Genomic DNA, 19,649 nt, shown 5'->3' with positions numbered 1-19,649 from the left:
GAAGAATAAGAAGAATAAGAAGAATAAGAAGAATAAGAAGAATAAGACTTTGGCAAAGCCAGGCATGACAATATCTGCAGTGTATAAAATGAAGCAATGGGAAAAACTGGTGGAATACTAACACCTAAGCAACCAGATAGCAATCTTCAAAGCTGATGTCTTCAACTTCGCCTACGCATCAAAGCTTAACATAAAGACTGCAAATCATATAAAAACATTCCGTTTTAATTAAGTGGGTTAATACAGGTTTGCTTCAGACATGCAAGCGAAGGCCTCTCTCTACACTGCTGGCATACCACCCTGAACCTTGCATGCACAAAAGGCTAGCCTTCCAGCTGCAAGGATTTGGGTCAGATACCCAGATCATTAGTTTACAATAGCTAAAAATGAAATTATATGTAAACTTTCCTTGGATGTTAGGACACGTGTGAATGGAAAGAAAGCAGTATGTTACCCTGCAGTATCTTTACCCTACAGGCTTGGGTGGGAGTGGCTGGAAGCTGCCTGGTGGAAAGGGACCTTGGTGTGCTGATGGACAGTGGGCTGAATATGAGCCAGCAGTGTGCCCAGGTGGCCAAGAAGGCCAATGGCATCCTGGCTTGGATCAGGAATGCTGTGGTGAGCAGGACTGGGGAAGTCATCCTGCCCTGTACTCAGCACTGCTGAGGCCTCACCTCGAGTGCTGTGTTCAGATTTGGGCACCTCAGCACAGAAAGGACACGGAGGTGCTGCAGCAGGTCCAAAGCAGGGCAACAAGGCTGGGGAAGGGCTTGGAGGATATGGCCTCCGAGGAGAGACTGAAGGAACTGGGGCTGTTTGGTCTGGGGAGAAGGAGGCTGAGGGCAGACCTTATTGCTCTCTTCCAATACCTGAAAGGTGACAACAGCAGAGCGGGGTTGGTCTCTTCTCACTAGTGACAGAACGAGGGGGAATGGCCTCAAGTTGCGCCAGGGTAAGTTTAGGTTGGATATCAGGAGAAACTTCTTTAGAGAAAGGGTTGTTAAGCACTGCAATGGGCTGCCCAGGGAGGTGGCTGAGTCACCATCCCTGGATGTGCTTAAAAACCGTTTGGATGTGGTGCTCAGGGACATGATTTAGCAGGGGGTTGTTAGGCTATTATGGTCATGTCATGGTTGGACTCCATCTTTAAGGTCTTTCCCAACCTGAGCAATTCTATGATTCTATGACTCTTACAAAATATTAACTCATTAAAGTGTATTTCAGCTTTTGAGATGTTTAAATTTTATGAATTGCAATAATACAGCCATTTTCCAGCAAAGCAGTGCTCTATCAGCACAGCAGCATCTGTGTTATTCAGCAGCGCTGAGTTTCTCAGAAGTGCAATTCCTACATGTGGAAGGAGAGAAGCAAAGACTGCAATGCTTACGTGCAAGCAGCTCAGCAGTAGGAGCTGTTTTCCACCTACCAAGTCATTTTCTCAGGATGCCAAACATCAAGGCACCAAATGGTTTTCTAACTAAACCTAAAGACACCCTCCAGCTCTGATATCTCATTTACTCAAGTGCACCACAAACTAGGGGTAAAAGAAAACTCTCAGTCTCCCTGCAAACCACTCTAAGGACAGTCAGAGCACAGAAATCTTAAAAAGGGAAAACCTTGTTGAAATAACGGAGACCTGCTGCTGTCAGTGGTTTCTGGATCGAGCCAGAAGAGGAGAGGGTCAGCAAGGTTTTCTTTGCCTCCCTAAGAGCATCAGGAAGGAACCTGAAAGACACTGCACCGCAAAGAGGGCTCTCCTCTCCTCTCCTACTGCACGCGCAGCCAATGGAGCCAAGACAGGAGGTGAAGCTCAGCAGCAGTAACTGCCAACTTGAAGGAAACGTCAGGGGCTGGAGAATTTCCTCACGTGTTTCCAATGTGGTTTTTATGCATTTTATTGCTCATCTGCCATGCAGATCAAAAACGCTGGAGGGATTCCAACTCTTTCACACACAATCTCACACTCCAAGCTGGCTGAAGCCCCAAAGCCTGAGTTTCTTCACTTGAAATACTGCCCAGTGTTATTTTGGGATGTGACCTGATAGCAGAAGCCCACAGGGACCCTGAGACGATAACAGTTCCAGCTGCGATTGGCTGCCCATTTCTCCCTGATGCCAGCATGGCTTTGTCAGTGCTGCTGACTAACAGGGACTCAGCAGCTCACACCTTCTTCTCACACCACAACAAAACCATGCCTGAAATCACGCAATCTGGTACCCAAGGAGGGGGCAGGGAAGTTCAGCTACCTCTGGGAGAGGGCTGCAAGTCCTGGCATAGCCAGCTCAAGGGAGCTGCTTAGGTTATGCTGGAAACAGCAAGATTTCTTTTACATGAAAGGGGGAATCACCCTGCACTATCTGATACGAGCTCATTTGTTAAACAAAGATGAAACAATGAGAAATACTTGTGGTCAAGGTAAACAAAACCCCCGAGGAGGGCAGATTCAAGGCTCCCCGGCCCATCCCTCCAAACTGTTAGAGGAAGACTGACCAGAAAGCAAATTATCTTCCCACTGAGGCTGTGAGCCTCCTACAGCGCTCCCCCACAACCTCCAGCAAGTGCATATGAAAGCGTGGGGGAAGAGGGAAGGAGTGCAGGCAGACTGACACAACGGTAGGCACTGTCAGATCACTAGATAGCACTCAAGGAAATCATGAGCTGGTGACAAGCATGTGGTGGAGCTTATAAAATCTGTAAAACAACCAGTTGCTTCCACGAAGATGCTTACAAGCAAGACCAGAGAACAACGGCCAAATTTATTCCCCAGTTCTTTCTGAAAGAGGAAAAGCTTATTGGCTTGTGACTCATTGAAATACCTACTTTCTGTTACAATTCCATTCGCTCTGCAGTTTAGTTTCCACTCATGCAACATGTATCAATGCTTAAAAATCACAAGCCTGTCCTCTCCTTCCCCTTTACTTCCATACCCAAAATACCTCAATCTTTTCTATCCCCAAAATGACACAGCTGACTGGCAAGCCAGAATCTCCCTGCTATTCTGGGGAAAATTGACAGACTTTTTCTCCCTTTTAGAGCATAGACAAATTAACTGTGCATCTTACACCCCAACAGAGCACTGCATGTCTGGGGAGGCCATGCTGTGCTCCACCAACAGCAGAGGTCTGCACCACATCCTTCAGGTGCACGGGAGAAAAAGGGTAGAGACCAAACAATGCACATCTTTAAGCTGTCAGTCTATCCATTATTTATTTGAGTTCATAAATGTACACAAACTACATGTACACTTATCCTTTTTCGCAAGCTGATCAAGACAACTAAGGACTAATTGAATAGATTCAAAATGGAGCAACACGAGTTTCACACAATCCTTGACCACACACAGCTTTCCTTCACTGCCAGCCACCTCTCAGCTCTTACTCTCTGAGCTGCTGAAGGGTTTGCTTTCAGTGTAAAATACAAACATGACTTCCACCTGGCAGAAGAAATGGAGGATACCCAGAAAGATGAGCGCTGCTGTCGTGTGAGCTGCACAGTGTACTTCTGCGATTTATGAAAGCTATTCCAGCTTGGGGCATTGCCTCCTCTACTCCCTGCAAGCAAGATGAGACCAGCAACAAGAAGGAACACAGAGTTCTAATTCTACACTGAAATTGCCGGCTTTGGTCCCACACCTTTTTCTTAGAAGTTCACACTCTGACCTGAGCAGTCAGAGGGTTCTCAGGTTCTGCACCAAGCTGCTGTGGAGAAAAGCTAAGTTCCCAGTTACAAAACTGAGCGCACATAAAAACATTATGGTTCTGTCACATGCCACTTCCTTGTCCAAGGAGGCCTTAAATAAATGAAAAGAGTTAGACTTTCACTACTGCAGGAAAAATCAACAGCCTGGTAGAACAAGGAACAGGAGGGTAACGCTACCAAGGCTTTAGCCTTTGCTCAATTGAGTCCATTTTCCCTTTCCTTATGAGGAGTCTAAGCTCCTCTCCGGTGTCACTGCTAACAATAACAAACCTAAGATGGGGACTAGAACATGCAGGGGAGATTAGTGCAGTATCCTTGCTCAAAAAAGAAGTCGAGAAGCTCCTTCTTCCAGGCTGCCTTTAGAAAAACTGGTAGAAGCTGCTGGCTCTAGCTGCACTGCAGGAAAAAGCGTTTGCAAAGGAGGCTGTCAGGAGGAGGTGCTCAGCGTCACATAAAAAATTTTACCCTGATTGCAAAAATAAGCTGCTGTTCTAATCCACCTCAGCATGCCTAGGTGAGTCGGGCCACTTGGCAGAAAGCAAGTCCAAAACCAAAAAGGCAGGAAGACAGACAACGTGGTGCTGGCTTTGCTTCATTCCTGCAATGGGAGACCTGCAGAACAGCAGCACTGCTACGGCAGCAGCCATTGATTTTTCAGAGGTCAATACTCCGCTCCCACAGATCTGCTCAGCAGGAGCTTTAGTCACATCTAGTGCTCCTACTCCAGGCCTGCTCTCCTTCTTTTCTCCCTCCAAATGAAATATCTATAAAGGGGGGAGGAAAGGGGAAAGAAAGGGGACTTCCCTCCCCCTCCAAATGCTGAACAGATTAACAAATTTCATATTCTCTCTCTTTGGAGAAGAGAGATTCAAAGCTGTAGCTGCAGCACAAAGTACAGAAGGAGTATCATGATTCATCCACAGAACAAGATGTCGCTGAAGGGAAAACTCACTGCAGGGAAGCCAGGGAGCACTGGGTGCTGAGCTCTTCTCCAAGAGCCTGGGAAACACAGTAGAAAGCTCTGCTCCCACTTAACCCATGGAAAGCTGCTCAGCTTCTAAAATCACTCCCAGGTTTTTCTTGCTACAACAAATACTCCAAGCAACAGTGGTAAATGCAAAGTTCGGCTTGGCAGAGCCACATCACTTTGGCTCTCACAGGAGCTGGCCAGGCCACCCAGCAGCAGCATGAGGAGAGGGTGAATCTTAAGCTTCAACAGTAGCCTCAACCCTGAACAGGCTGCGGGAAGAGACATGCATGACCACAGGCACAGTGAGCAGCAGCATCATAGCTGTATCAGAAGATGTCTTCGGCAACACCTATTTTTTTCGGAGGGTGCTGGGGATGCAAAGGGCAGCAAGAACTACCACTTGGCCACATCAGGCAGAAGGGCTACCCAACACCAGCCCTTGGGAAGGAAAGAGCAAGTGGGAAACCTGCATGGCTCTCAAATGACAGACCACAACCTGATTATTTGCAGAGCCTTTGTTTTACTTCCAGGGGCTCAGATGGCATCTTCTGCTTCAACTGAAGACAAAGCCCAGAGCATATAACAAGTTTAACTGTCTAAGAGGCAGCAGCTACCTTCTGACTGCAGCCATAAAGATATTCCAACCCCACAGTAGTGCTCACAATGGAAGGCACTTTCCAGTTTCTGACGACTTCAATTTAAACTCCAAAGCATTCACCTGCATCTCTGCATACAAAACCGCCAGTGCCATCAAGCCAATCACAGGAGTTTGGGTGGACAAAGAAAGCAACACAAGCAGGAGTTTGGCTGCTGTGTCTGTGGGGAGACAGTGGGAGTGTGGCTCCAGGGGCCACGGCCAAGCTCCCGACCCAGCGAGCATGGCAGAGCCAGAGAAAGTGCCTTCATGGGCTGCAGCACCCCCCCAGGGACCTCTGACCTAGGCAGGACAGGGGAACTGAAGGCAAACTGCAGAAGAAATGAGGAAATTCTGCTCAGAGCAGCAGGCCTGCAAGGGAGGCACAGCCCTGGCAACCTGCACTGTGCCACTCACTGATGCACACTCTCTACAACCAAAGAGCCAGGGGTTGCCAGAACGGTCAAATTCCTAGAGATGGCATCTCCTGTCAGTTCAGCAAATTTTGCTTTCTTTTCCTCAGTCAGACTTGATTTGAAACCACAATAGAACCATTGCACAACACCTCTTCTGATTACCATGCAGGCCTTGCTTGAAATCTCAGCGCCAACCTCACACCCACGAGAATAGTGGCACAAACCCAACCCAGCAGCACTGCCACTGCCACAGCTGAGGGGCAGGCACAAGCCATGGCCCATGCCATGGAAGCAGTTTTCTCCACTGCATTTACGATTGTGTGCATCTCCAAGACAAGTCAATCCCAAACGCCAACATGACATTAACAGGAAAATGAATCCTGTGAATTTCAGGCTCAGATACAGAAGTGCTCACATGAAGTGCAGTGCTTTCAGCAGAAGTTCAATGCCTTCACTTATCTCTGCAGCCACTCCTCATAGTGCACAAGGTCGGCTCAGCATGGCCTGTCTCTCCCTGCATGGTTTGGGACTTCCAGTGTGGTTCCGTTGCAATGCCAGGGCAGAGGGATGTGACTGATGCATCCAGTCGCAGGCTGACTGGGGCTCCCATGCTTTTTAAGTGGTCTCCAATAGCACCAACTCAGCAACAAAAGTGAAGAAAAAGCCTAGTTTCCCTGCCCTACAAGAAGCATGTTGGAAGTGTGTTTGAAAGCAGAGGCTCATCTTGCAAAGTGTGTGCTGCAGCAGTGGTAGTGCAACACATGCGCTACACTTCCAGGCTGCAGCACCACAGGGGATGTGTGCAACTGAAAGCATGGACCATTCTTCAGGATCCAACATCAGAACTGCTCATCCTACAACAATTTCCTGATTAACGCCCCCCTCCCCCATCACTCCAGCTAGGCCAGAGTCTGCCTGCATTAGGAACACAGGGTGCTCAAATCCCAAGTTAGCTGTGGCCGCCATCCTGCCCTCCCACGAGACCCCCGCTCTGCAGTTCAGCCTGCAACCGAAATTGCTCCTAAGAAATCAAAAGGCTTTGGGCAGGGGAATCTGCATGAGGCACACAGGCAGGAAGCAGAGCTGAACTGCTGACAACAAGAATAGAAACAGGAAACGAGCCCAGCACTGAGCACAGCGCAATCTGCTGCCAGCTCTTGCGAAGCTGAGCCGCCCCAGCAGCACTGTGGGGTTTCTGCAGGGACCCCTCCCTGAAGGCAGAGCACTCGGGGCAGCCTGGAGCTGGCCCAGTTGCACGCAGGCAAGGAGCTCCTCCAAGGTGCTTGGGTGAGTTCGGCTCAGACCCAGAGGAGATGAGAGCGGCTGCCACTGGACAAAGAGCAGAGCAGCCCTGAGAGGGGCTCGCCGCAGCAGCTCGATGATCGCAGTACCTTGGAGCAGCACCCAGCACTCCCCAGACCTGTAAAGGCTGTGGACAAAACTAGTTTTTAAAAAAACAGCCTTGCTTAAGAAAGGACACAAAAACGATTGCCAAAATCATATGCACCAAAAGAGTAGAGAAGCCCCGGTCAGGACAAAAAACATTTGGACAAAAAACATTTGAACTCCACAGATCTCCACAACTTGGGATAGAAACCTTCCTACCAGCAGAAACTGGAACATACCAATCCTATAAACACTGGTGCTTCAGGTCCTGTGCTCCTTGGGGCAAGTCCCCAAGTGCCCCATGTATCCACTGATGCCCAGCCACCAGGGCCTGTAGCTATCACTAATCCCTCTCCTGAGGCAAGGACTATGCTCAGAACATCAAACACAACCAAAACGTAAGCAGGAAGTCCCAGAGGGGAAAAGAAAGTGACTGAAGCCACTGAAGAGATTCAACTATAAAAGTTTCTTCTCCCCTTCCCCAAAAGAAATTGCCAAAAGGAATGTTTTCAGAAAAATTCCTTGAGCCCCGCTATCCATAGCAGCCCTGAGGTAGTTTCTCATTGTATGTCAGGCTGCTGCCACGATTATTTCCAGATCAGGGGATGCAACTGACAGAGTTTGACTTTATCCCACTTCAGGTACCCACAGAGTGAGAGCTGAAATGACCTCCCTGTGAGACCCACAAATCCCTGCTACCCTTGCCAATGTCTCCACATTCAGAAATGACTTCAGAGGAAGAAATCAAACAAAAAATATCCTACAACTGTGATACCTTTCCTCTCCCCACAAAATCTAATGCTGTGAAATCCACACTACAAAGATCCAAGACCAGAGCGCAGATGCATGAGTTAAACACAGATCAGGAATTTGTTTGCAGTCGGTTGAATTCCTTCCTCCCATCAACAAGACACATTTCAGTCCTGAAGCCAGTGATGAACAAAGCTGAAATGCTTTGAATGAAACTGAGCAACAGTTCCCCAGTGGTGAAAAACACTGAGATAGAAATGATTCCCACTCCACAACAAGATGGAAGTAAGACACTCAGGAAAGGAATAGGGATTCTCCCCCTAGCTACACAGTATGTCAGCCAAACAAACTAAAGACATCCCATGTTCTACTCCGCATCTACTTCAGAGACACCAGAAACTTGCACTCGATAGCCCATAAGACAAAGACCAAGGCAACATAACAGACCTGCTGCTTGCTCCATAACAAGATACAAAATTACTCCGAACAGCCCCAAAATTCCAGAGATTTTTGCAGCAGAACCGACTTCAATTCAAACCCAAATTGACGTCCTAGCACCCTGTTGGCTTCCCCTTTGCCCATGCTGCCAGAGCACCTTCCAAGTCTAAGCAGATGGTAATTAATAGCTGGAAATATTTTACTTCCACTTACTCAATATCCATGTTGCAAAGGTAGAGGCTCCAAATAAACTGGAATATGACTTGCCAAGAATTCTTTGCTGAAAAGACAAGACTGAGGAACCTCTTGGGAGAATAAGACTTATACTATGGATTACTATTCCTCTATTACGCTCAGACACAAAAGTCTACACTTTGCTTCTCCCATACACAACAGGAATCTAAGTTTAGTTGAACTGCAAGCCTGGCAAGAAATTCCCGAGGGAAACAGCAAATTCTTCAGAGAAATTCTTCATCCTGACTGCTGTAGGAAAAGAGTACCCAGCCAGGACACTCTCGCAGATGCATTACTCTCTAAAAAGCATCACTGATTTCAAGCTAGCAGCAGTCTTTTCCCCCAACACAATAAGTACAACCTTCAGAAAAAAAAAAAAAAAAAAACAACAAACCCAGAAATATTTAGGCTAGGACAGAAATGAAAGACAAGATATTTTGCTACTTAAAGATGTTCAGGCAAACCACTGGAGAGATCAGTAGTTTGACTCTTAAGCTGTTCAAACGAACATCATCAAGAAGTTTTAGTTAGTGACACAAAACTCATTGGAAGGAAGGGTATCTTGAAGACCAGGACGCAGGGAGACCAATGTGACATTTCTCATTGTTAGGCAGGTCCTACGAAAGCCAGCAACACCTGACAGCAGTTCAACAACTTGACAGTGCCACCAAACCAACGCTTCCATCTCTAGGACATCACAAAATGACAACTATGTCAGCCAAATATATATTTCTGCCTTTGTTGCTTGAAATTTCAGCATTAATGCCGATGTATAGTATTAAATGGGTGACAGCCACAGACTTGTAAAGGCACTTGGTACATAAATTTAACACTTCACAAATACATACCTAAAAGCAGCAACCTCTTTTTCCTAGTGATCTGTGTTTAATTAAAGATGATGCATCATATGATTTGCCCAGATTCCAAGATACCCAGTGAGTGGTTCTCCACAATGCCCACTGAGGCTTGGAAGAGGACTTAACTCCACAAAAAATTAAAAACCCACAGACTATGATGCTGTAAGTCATACAGAATGGCAAAATAGGAGTCTAAGAATCCTCCCAGGTAGGATAAAACTTTCTAAATCAGACAGAATGAGTAATATATAAGGAAGATAAAAGAAATTGCTAACACCCTTCCACGTAGCTCCTCTGCTTCTAAGCACCTCTAGGCCACGTTTCCTGCAAGACATCCATCACTGAAACCAAGAGCTGATTTCTGTACACCTCAGAGGTCCTCTTTAAGCCATTGCACAGCATCACTATCCAATGCATTCTCAGTTTACAGATAGGAGTGCTGGTGCTGCCCTACAAGAGGACAAAGAACTGAGAAACACACAGGTACACACATACACATATGTACCATGCAGTGTTTTTTGCTTACTGAAGAAGATAAAGCCCAGAAGCATGTGAGGGCTGGGTAAGCTGAACACTGCTTCATTTCCTAAATGCTCATGATTTGGTGATAAAGATATGAAAATATTGTGACTGTAAAATCTGTTTAATACAGAAAATAAACTTGAGAGATGGCAGATACTAAAAGCTGGAGCAAATTTTTGTGCTCTGGATTTCTCTTCAGAATATCTGAATATCTGTTGAGAAATTCATTAGCATTAAAAACTTCTAACCTGGGTAAGTTCCCTCACAGCAGAGATGGTATCTTTCCTTCAACTGCTTGGGAAAAAGGAAAGCTTGAAAGGGCCAAACACTTTATACCACAGGCTATAAAACAAACTCCCACTTGGTGCTGAGGAGCCACTTTGCTAAGCAGAGCAGCTAATTCCTATAATCTGAGTCAGAGGGCGCTGATTGGTAGGACTCACGAAGGCTCTACCAACAATGCTACTGAACAGGACTTCCACCCTTTCGGAACTAAAGCAATTTCTTCAATTACTTCAGTGGCTTCACTTTTCCTACATTCTTTGCCAGAAGATAGGTCACATGGATGAACTTGTGGAGAGGCAGAGTGGAAAGAAATGTGCTATTAAAAAGGCAAGGTCCAAAAATTAAGAGGGGGAAAAAAAAAAAAAAAAAAAAAAAGGTGGTCCCATCAGGTGGTCAGAACTGGAATCACTTTGTATTTTGGGTAACAATTTGTACTCACAATCCAAAGGAATTATTTCAAGGGGCTCATAACAAAGCTGTTCTTACTGCTGAATACAAAAATAACTTCGCTATATACACAGCTCACTCTCCTTTGCAGAGTGCACCAATGCAGCAGAAAACAGACTTAGCCATGGCTAAATAAATTAAAAAACAAAAACAAACAAACAAAAAAAACCTCACTCACTTCCTACTGGTTAGAAGTGAAAGTAACCAGAAAAACAGAAAAATCAGAATCCAGCATCTCAAGTTGCTGTTGCAACTTGTGCAAACTAATCTAAACGTCTGACCCTCCTCCATTTCCTTTATGAAGTCTGAAGCCAAAGTTAAACTCTTCTGGCCCAAATCTGCTGGAAAACTAGGCACTCATCTCATACCCAACTGTTCACTCTGCGTACTGGGAGCAGATTTAGATGGAGAATTACATTTTCTTTTTCGTTCTGTCAGCTGATCTTCCTCACTTCAGGTACTAATAAACTTGGTTTTTTGTTTGTTTTTTTAATCAATTTGGTCAGATTAGAGCAAAAAACCTTAAATCAGCAGCATGAGGTTCCAGTGACAGTTCCACAGCCAACAAACAACCAATGCAACAGTGGGCTAAAGAAACAACAGAATAAAATAAAATGAGACACCTTTTCCTGAAGGTCAGAGCCTACTGTAACAGCAATTGGGTACTTCAGACACTATGAACAGAAACCTCAAGAAAAATCTTCTGGCTAGAACACACAGACCAGAGTACTTAGGGGTAAACTTTACTCTCAGATCCATTACTTTTGTAAATTACATTTAATCTCCAGTGGGAAACCATAAGCTAATGACTTAGTAAAAAGCACAGGCAGTCTCCATCATTCCCATTTCCACGTGGAATACCACCACTGCTAATTTATCCTGCTGTGCTTCTCATTGCTCTCGCCCCGTTCACTTGTAGAACAGCTCACCACTCACCGGCAGGCTAGAAGGTCGGGACTGAAGATTCAAGTTCATATCCTCTTGCCCTTTACTGGAAGCCATTGAGGGAGCAGATGATGTCTGGGAGCCAAAAGATTCTTGAGATAACTCCTGGAAAATTAAAAAAACAACCCCCCAAAAAATCACAAATGGGAGTAAAATAAAGGCTCAACTGGAATCACTCCAATATATTTTCACATTGTGGAAGAATTATGTATCCTTAGTGACATTTGCTTAAATCAGGAAATAGGACAGAAAAGAGTTGAAGCCAGACTACTGTTCCACAGACTGCCATGGTGAGTGCTGGGTGTAGAACTCCAGATCACAACAAAATAGTAATTCTTTGCCTTTTCCTTATTACTGATAGACCCTGAACAACACAGACTGTGCTGGGAGACTGCCCACTCAGCTTCTTGATTTTCTAACACCACACAACAGCTATAAGTACCTCTTTACACAAATGCTGCAAGTCAATTAGAATTCCCTAATTTTAAAAAGCTACTTTTGACGCATTGCAACGTTTGCTTAAAGGTCTCAGCTAGCTTTTCATGACTATTAGAATATTATTAAATATTACTGAAAATAAACACAGCAAAAAAAATACATTTCTTATTTTATCTTCAATTCCCCATGCTTCATGTTTTACCTCTCCCCCTTAAAGCAAAGCTTTACATTTAAGAGCAAACTCTCCCATCTACATGTCACTCTGAAAACTGTCTTTCCAGGGTACGTCTCCACTTGTGTGCTGCCTTCTGTAAACGCCTGTGAAAAAACTCCACCCAAGCAGCAAGGAACCCACGGAGCTTTCCCATGCTCAGTTCCTCTGTATGATCAATACACCTCCTGAAGTCTTGGGATCAGATATAAAAGCACCAGGAAATAGGGTTGTTTTCTTTGAAAACTCCGAAGTGCTCTGCTATTGTGCTAAATTAAGTGGCTCTGCAGACCACCTGGAGATCTTCCACAGACCACAGTGTGAAAACCACGCCACTATGAAATCTTTTAGACCGGCACTGTCGATGAACAGCATTTACTTGCAATTGGTCTTTAGAACTGCAGCACTACTGCAGCTCGGCCTGTTACCAACGTAACATTTCTGAAAGAGATGCAGATCTACACACAACGGAGAAGCAGCACATCTATTATTGCAATCATTCCAGCCAGCTTGTCAATGCATACTTCTACTGGCTTAAACCCACCAAGAAAACCATTTGCCCAAGTTTCTTAAAAACTGCTTAGAGAAGGAAGCAAAGCAGGAGACAGCCTACCTGAGGAGGGGGGAAGCGTTGCTGGGAATATGCAGGCTGCTGCTGCTGCGGCTGTGACTGAGGGTATGAAGACGACTGCTGAGAAAGAGCCGAGGAAGCTGTCTGCTGAGTTTGCTGCTGCTGCTGCTGCTGGTAGGGTGACTGTGATTGCTGCTGTGAGTAGGGAGGCTGATTCTGTTGGTGCTGCTGGGCTGTGGACTGCTGCTGAGGATATGGAGTTGGGGACTGCTGATGGGGCGGCTGGGACTGCTGCTGAGAATACGCAGGCTGCGATGTCTGAAGCTGTGGAGCTTGAGACTGAGGCTGTTGCTGCTGCTGATAAGAAGGCTGAGAGTGAGGGGTCTGGGATGGAGTCTGCTGAGAATACGGAGGCTGCTGCTGTTGGGGATGAGGGCTTTGCTGGTTGTAATATGGAGGCTGGCTTTGCTGCCCATATGCGCTGGGACCCTGCTGTCCGTAAGGTGGAATCTACAGAAGAGGGTAGAATCGTACCAGTTAAGGAGTGATTTTACATACACACAGTCATATTATGCTCAAGAAGAAACAATTTGCAGACCTGTGCAGAGCAGTTAACTGGGAAGGCACATGAAATGTCACTACTTATGTAAGGAAACCTCCCAGACAGTATCAAAAGTCACTTGTGCATGACATTATTCTCAGCAGTAAGAAAATTTTAATAGGCACCATAACTAAATTTTTAGGGATCCCTATCTGACCATGCTTCGATGACATTAACATCAAAAGGAAAGAAGGCTTGCTCCACAAAAAGGCAGCCTTTTGTATCTTGTTAACAGTCCAGCAGGAAGCACTCAGTTCACACAGTGAGCCAGAACTGACCTGGAAGTCATTTCCACTGCAAGAAACAGTTCTGTCGTTAACAGAACTGTTAGCAGTGGTGAGTGTATCTCAGTCGCCTCACTATTTATTTTTCCCTTGGTTCTGACTCACTGCTCTGCTACTGCCTCTTGTGGAAGGAAGGACTCCACCTGCAGCCTCAAGAAATGCCATTTCACCTAACCAACCAATTCCAACCCGATGGAAGGTGATTCCTTCAAAACACACAGTATTTTCTTGCTCCTCTACCTGCCCCTGCTGCAAACAGAGACTTACAGAACCTTGGGTGCTCTACCTGCTGCGCATACGAGATGCTGCCCATTGTACTTTGTGTCCTGCTTTGCATTCCCATGGGATATCTCTGGGGAGTCTGCGGCCCATAGGGCTGTCCTGGATAGCCATGTCCTTGCTGTGGCCCCGCCTGAGGTCCCTGCTGTTGTGTGTAGGGGTTGTTTCCTCCATATGGCTGAGGCCTCATCTTCCCCATCTGATCCATTGGACTTGAAGGCTGCAAAGCAAATTGTGACACACAATATACACCCAGCTGCATACAGGCATTGTTCACAATTTAAAAAGAAAAAAAAAAGAAGAAGAAAACTTCACCAGGTTGGTGCAAAGCAGCAGAAGCCGTCTGCTTCTTTGTGGGTGCTACAACCCACAGTTCTGAATACAGCATGGGTTCCAATGCCATTTCAAACAACAGATATCTCACAAAGAACAAACCCAATGAGAAGCAGTCATTTTATGCTGACATATCTCCTACGGCCAGAGGACAGGAAAGAAGGTGGCAAAGACCATTGAGAAAGATGAATTATCAATATAAGTGGCTTTTCCCCACAGTAAGCAGCAGTTTAATATCCAGATACTCCACAACAGGGTAAATTCACTCTGAAAATTTAAATATTCACAAGAAACACTTCTTCTTTCACATATAACAAGGTCTCCCAAAGCACTACAGGCTGTTAATTTACACCTATGCATTTCAATTAATCCATATCGGTGCAGTAATATTGGCCACACTACTGATGTTCATAGACTGCAGTTCTACTTTTTATTATTATTATTTTTAACATGTGCTTTGTGTCTGCTGCCTTTTGCAGAATACAGGATTCTAAATCATATTTCCTTAGATGCATGAAAAAGTACTGGTCAGCCTTGAATGTCAAGTCCATAAGTCTTGGAGCAGACGCATGAGTAAATGCAACTTGAGTAGGTCTGCCTCAGCTGCACTACCTCTGCCTGCAGCTGAGACACAGGAACAGTCAAACAAATATCCTGAAAATATTGTAAGCCCCAAAACACAATGCTGCTACTTAAGCAGCAGCATTACTACGCTAAAGCAAGACCTGCCATCAGCCTGCTTTGGCATAGTGACCTCTAAATGAATCCCAGCCATAGTCTTTAACCTCCATCACTCCCAGGGAATAAGGAATTTCACTGATCTCCTGTCGACCTAACTAATACCAATTAGATGTTTTCTACAACATCACCATGACAATGGACTCTCTATTACAACGTTGCTTCCTGCAACTAGCCCTGGGGTGGTATTTGCAGAGATCCACCAGCTCTTGCTGAGATCAGGTGCTTGAGGAGTGGCACTACAGGCCTGCACAAGCAAACTCACACAAAGCCAGCTCCTGCTGGAAGCATAAAGAATTCCAGACGCTGGAACAGTATTTCAGTTATGTTTGCAGAATCCACCCTCCCAGGAAAAAGTTCATGCAGTATGCTACACTTCAGAAAATCCTACCTCAACAGCCAGCACAGCTTGAAGCCCCAACACACAGACCCTGACAGCATTTGTTTGACCAGCTGTCTGCTACTTCCAGCCTGCCAGGGAAGCCCAGCTTCGAGCCCACGCCAAAGAGAAGCAAGCAGGGGCTCCACAGGGAGCTCGATGCACTCTTGTAGGGCAGCACGAGCTGGAATTTAGCAGAGGGAATTTAGTGGGGATGCAGGCAAAGCACCCCACAGTTGGTACAGTGGTGCTACCACCCAGCTAAACCAGCTCCCTTAGAGCCATTTGAACCAATAAGGCAGAAATCAATTAGGAACCAGATCTGAGTTCCCTCCAGTTCAGCCCCAGACAGCCTGCAGCACTGTTTGCCATCTTACAGAAGGCATTCCAGGACAACTGTGTGCAACACACCAGCACGATTCTCCTAAGCCAGTTTTACAGAGATGCAACCCACCACACTCCTTTGTGCCTTTTTTTTTTTTCCACCCACTTAAGCTCATATATTGATACTGAAACAGCTCTTAAGAAGTTTGTGTTTAATCTTCAAGCTAACACTGCCACTAGAACTGAGGAGCAGCATGGGATGAGGCTGCAGCACCTCAGAAGATGGAGTCCCAAGAGCCCAGGATCACCTGTGTCGCTGCCTCACCGTCAAACCCACCCAGCACATCACCAGCACCTCCGTGGGTTTCACCTTTTCCCTCCTCACACAGTTTTCTTCGCTGTCTTAAAGCAGTACGGATGACTACTTCCTTGCCCCCACAGCTCACTCTTCCCACAAGAAATGCACCAGCGCAGTTCTGCTGCTATCTGCTGGAGAGCAACTTTTGTTACTAACTGCTCACTGCAGTATCTTTTCCCTTTGTCACTTGTATCCCCCAGATGTTACCTCATCTTCACAGTCTGCTAGCAAGGACAGCTTCTCAAATACATCCCTGTTAATTCTGTTGCTGTTGTGTTTAAATGTGCACGCACCACATGCTGTCTCCTCTGCAGAGATTTTCTTGTCTGTGGTCACCCACAAGGATAAGAAACAAGGTGAAGACCCACTTTTCCGTGGCTCTTACAGGAAACACAATGACTGTTAAAGAAAGAAACTTTTTTTCCAGCTGTAAAGAAATTTAAAAAGGCAACACAAAACCCAGACAATATTTTGAGGACGTGATCCAATCATCGCCCATTGCCCAACAGGGTGTGCTTTCAAACACAACATCTTTCAGCTGTGGCCGTAGCACACAGAGATGCTAAAAACAAACATGAAAAGAAGCACTCTGAATTACAGCTTTACAGGTAAAATTCTCCAAGCAGAGAAATGTAAATCCCAATTCATGTCTTTCAAGTGAAGGAACCATTCCGTACACACGGCCTGGACTTGCTGCTTACCACAAGCTAATTGGTCAGGGCCGTCCTGCCCATCTCGGGCAGTAGCGCTTCATTTTCCCCCACCAAATCTCCCATTAAAGACACACATCTATTTCACTAACAGGGCTTTAACTACTCTTGTCTTAGCAGCGCCGCTCTGTTGTCAGGAGCACGCCATCAGGAGTGCCACTCCAATCTGCTATCTCAGCCCTAGTTGGTAATTTAACCACGTGTGCCTCGAGAAAGGAATGTTCGAAGTCAAAATACAGAAGCTGAGCTCGATCCATGAGCTCTCATAAAGACTTTGGGAGTGGAGGTGGTGCAGAGCTGCCCTGCACACCAATGTATATGAGACGGAGAGCCAAGAGGAAGCGAGCCCGCTTAAGAACACTCCAGGATAAACAAGGAAATACCAAACCCTGACTGCAAAAGGCGGGAGACACTTCTCTGGACTGATACATGGGAAATCCTTTCAATAGGAAACCACAGGAGTAGATTACTGTGATTACACTTCAAAAGCAAAGGCTCAGCCACAGAGCGACATAATTGAGATAAAGTGTTGCTCCTTGATCACTGAAGTCCAGACCCCCTGCTTACACCTCCTCGCATTCATAGAAATTGCCTCTATTCTCCCTTCAGTCTCAGTAGCTCCACTGTTTTACAACACTGTTAGGCACCAAAACTTGGCAAAACACAGCTCTGTTCCCAGTCAAACTTTAAAAAGCTAAGCTGTTTTGTACGGCATGAAATGAAAGCCACCGAAAACCAACATTCCAGACAAACTGCTGAGCTTTCAAGAAAATTTAAAATATTCCTAGAGTAAGAGCTTGTAACAGCAAGCCCAAAGCAAGCCGCAAAGGCTGAGTTAAAAAGCTCTCCAAGCAGTACCTGCAATCATAATGCGTCGGCCCCAGTGCAACAGCACTGCAAAAACCCACACTTCTTCCAAAGCATGCCAGGATGCTGGGGCTGTGAGCAGGTAGAGATGGGAAAGCACAGAGTGGGGCCCCAAGCAGAGAAACAGAACGGCAGCCAGAGGCTCTGCTTCACTGCGCAAGGAGACAGGTGCAGCTCTCCTTAAAAATAATCAAACTGAACAAAATAAGTGAAAAAAACCCCTAAGCAGATGAGGACTCCACAACAAATTCTTCTTAGGTTTTCTCCTGTAGAAGCAAAGTTTGGCTTCTCCAAAGAGCAGCTTGCTTGACTTGGAGGGGACTTGCCTTACAGTCCTAGCAGGAAAAGGAGTAAAGAGAAGAGACAAATCCCACTTTGGGAGCAGAGCCAAACCCTCTGCAGCCATACAGAAAAAAAGTAGCTCTGACTTTCTTCATTGCTTTACTACACGTTTGTATTTTGTTAGGCCAGAGGAAGAAAAGGAAGGAGAGCTCCTTACTGAACTCTCTGGTTTCAAATCAGCGTCACTCAGCTATTGGCAAATGCGGGTATTGGCCACAATTGGTTTCCTCTGCTGCCCCAAAATAAAAATAAAAAGGCCAAAAAACTAATTTAAAAGGCACCGAGCTCCCACCTCAGATCCAAAATCTTTTCCTGACCATGTTTGTTGTCCATTTTTTTGTGATAAAAAATAATAAAAAGCGTTGCTAGCTGTTTAACCGAGAGAAGCCCTAATTGATTCCCACAGTAATTAACCTGCATTTTACCTCGGAGAGTGGTAGTTAAGGAAGTCGGCACTGCTATTTATAACTCATCTCAAATTGAGGGCAGACTGCCTAAAATCTAACACATCCCAGCTGTACTCCTGTTTGAACTGGGGCCAAGGGAATTTTTTAAAGCAATCTTGGCACCGAATGAATGACACCAACAGTATGAGCACGCGTGTGGTTGTGTTGTGGTGACGTAGCACGGAGGTGGGATGGGAAGGGGGGCCAGCACTCCGTAATCCCTCTCCCGAGCGCAGTCACCATGAGTGGCTCCAGCCAGGCCACACCAGAGACGCCCACCACAGCCAAACACAGGAAACCTCTTTTCCTGTGGAATGCCTTGAAGTGAGAAGCACATGGCTAATCTGCATAAAAGCAAAGCCACGCCACCCTGCCAGGAAGGTTAGTGCTTGTAATCTCTGGCCACAGAGCTGGCTGCCTGCAAGGACTTGGACCTGCGCCTGATAACCCAGAAAGAGTCAGGAACAGATGGGCAAGGACCCCGGCAGAAACAGTGCGGTGCACGTGATTCAGCACATGGCCACGAGCACAAACCATTGTTTGGCTGCTAGTGGTACAAAGGAGCTGCCAGGCTCTGCCAGCACTGCTCCAGGGGCAGCTGCTCCCAGACCATCCTGGGGCTGCTGGCACAAGGAGCACTGAGGGGCTGGAAGTCACTGGGATGAGAAGATGCAAGTGCAGCTGAGGCTGAAGGCCGTCCCGTGAGCTCAGAGCAAGCTGGGCCTGGGTGGGGACTCCCACATCCTCTGGAGCCACCAACAGCTCTGGTCACGGCGAGACTCCAACAGTGGGTAAGGATGCTTGGTGTAAGAACGCGGAGGCCCCAACATCCAGCACCATCAGCACACATTCACGGTGCTGCAGGGACGAGGGCTTTAATCCAAACCTCCCCCAAAACTAAAACTCTGCCATACCTTCTAGTACAGAAAGACACCCACTGCAGCACCAAGGCAAATGCTCACCAGTGCTGCTGTGGCAGTTGTGAGGGTGCCCGCACACGATGCGCAGGCCCCTGAGAGCACGAGTGGAACACCCACTGCAATGCCGTGAGCTCATGGCAGCAGAACAAATGGTAACATCCAACAGACAACACAAGATGCTTCCCCAGGCACAGCCTGCTCTTTCACCTCCGCAGGCCTGCTGGGTCTTCCAAACCCCACACAGAAGTGACTAAAACCCCTCCAG

At 46.3% G+C, this 19,649-nt stretch overlaps 1 protein-coding gene across 1 annotated transcript in view; it reads right to left on the bottom strand.

Annotated features, from left to right (window-relative positions):
- The window catches only part of LOC122192474 (AT-rich interactive domain-containing protein 1A-like), a 48,837-nt gene that overhangs the window by 13,074 nt on the left and 16,114 nt on the right, over positions 1-19,649 (bottom strand). The window contains exons 2-4 of the mRNA XM_042893020.1: positions 13,975-14,187; positions 12,846-13,313; positions 11,575-11,688 (exon numbers count right to left, since the gene is read on the bottom strand). Of these exons, the coding sequence (XP_042748954.1) occupies positions 11,575-11,688; positions 12,846-13,313; positions 13,975-14,187 (795 nt within the window). The remainder of the gene's footprint in view (positions 1-11,574; positions 11,689-12,845; positions 13,314-13,974; positions 14,188-19,649) is intronic.

This window comes from Lagopus leucura, unplaced genomic scaffold (genome assembly GCF_019238085.1).
Source record: "Lagopus leucura isolate 7727_CA_CO unplaced genomic scaffold, USGS_WTPT01 136-24_obj-0_obj, whole genome shotgun sequence".
Classification (NCBI taxonomy): Eukaryota; Metazoa; Chordata; class Aves; order Galliformes; family Phasianidae; genus Lagopus; species Lagopus leucura.
This window is presented reverse-complemented; position numbering and strand designations above follow the sequence as displayed.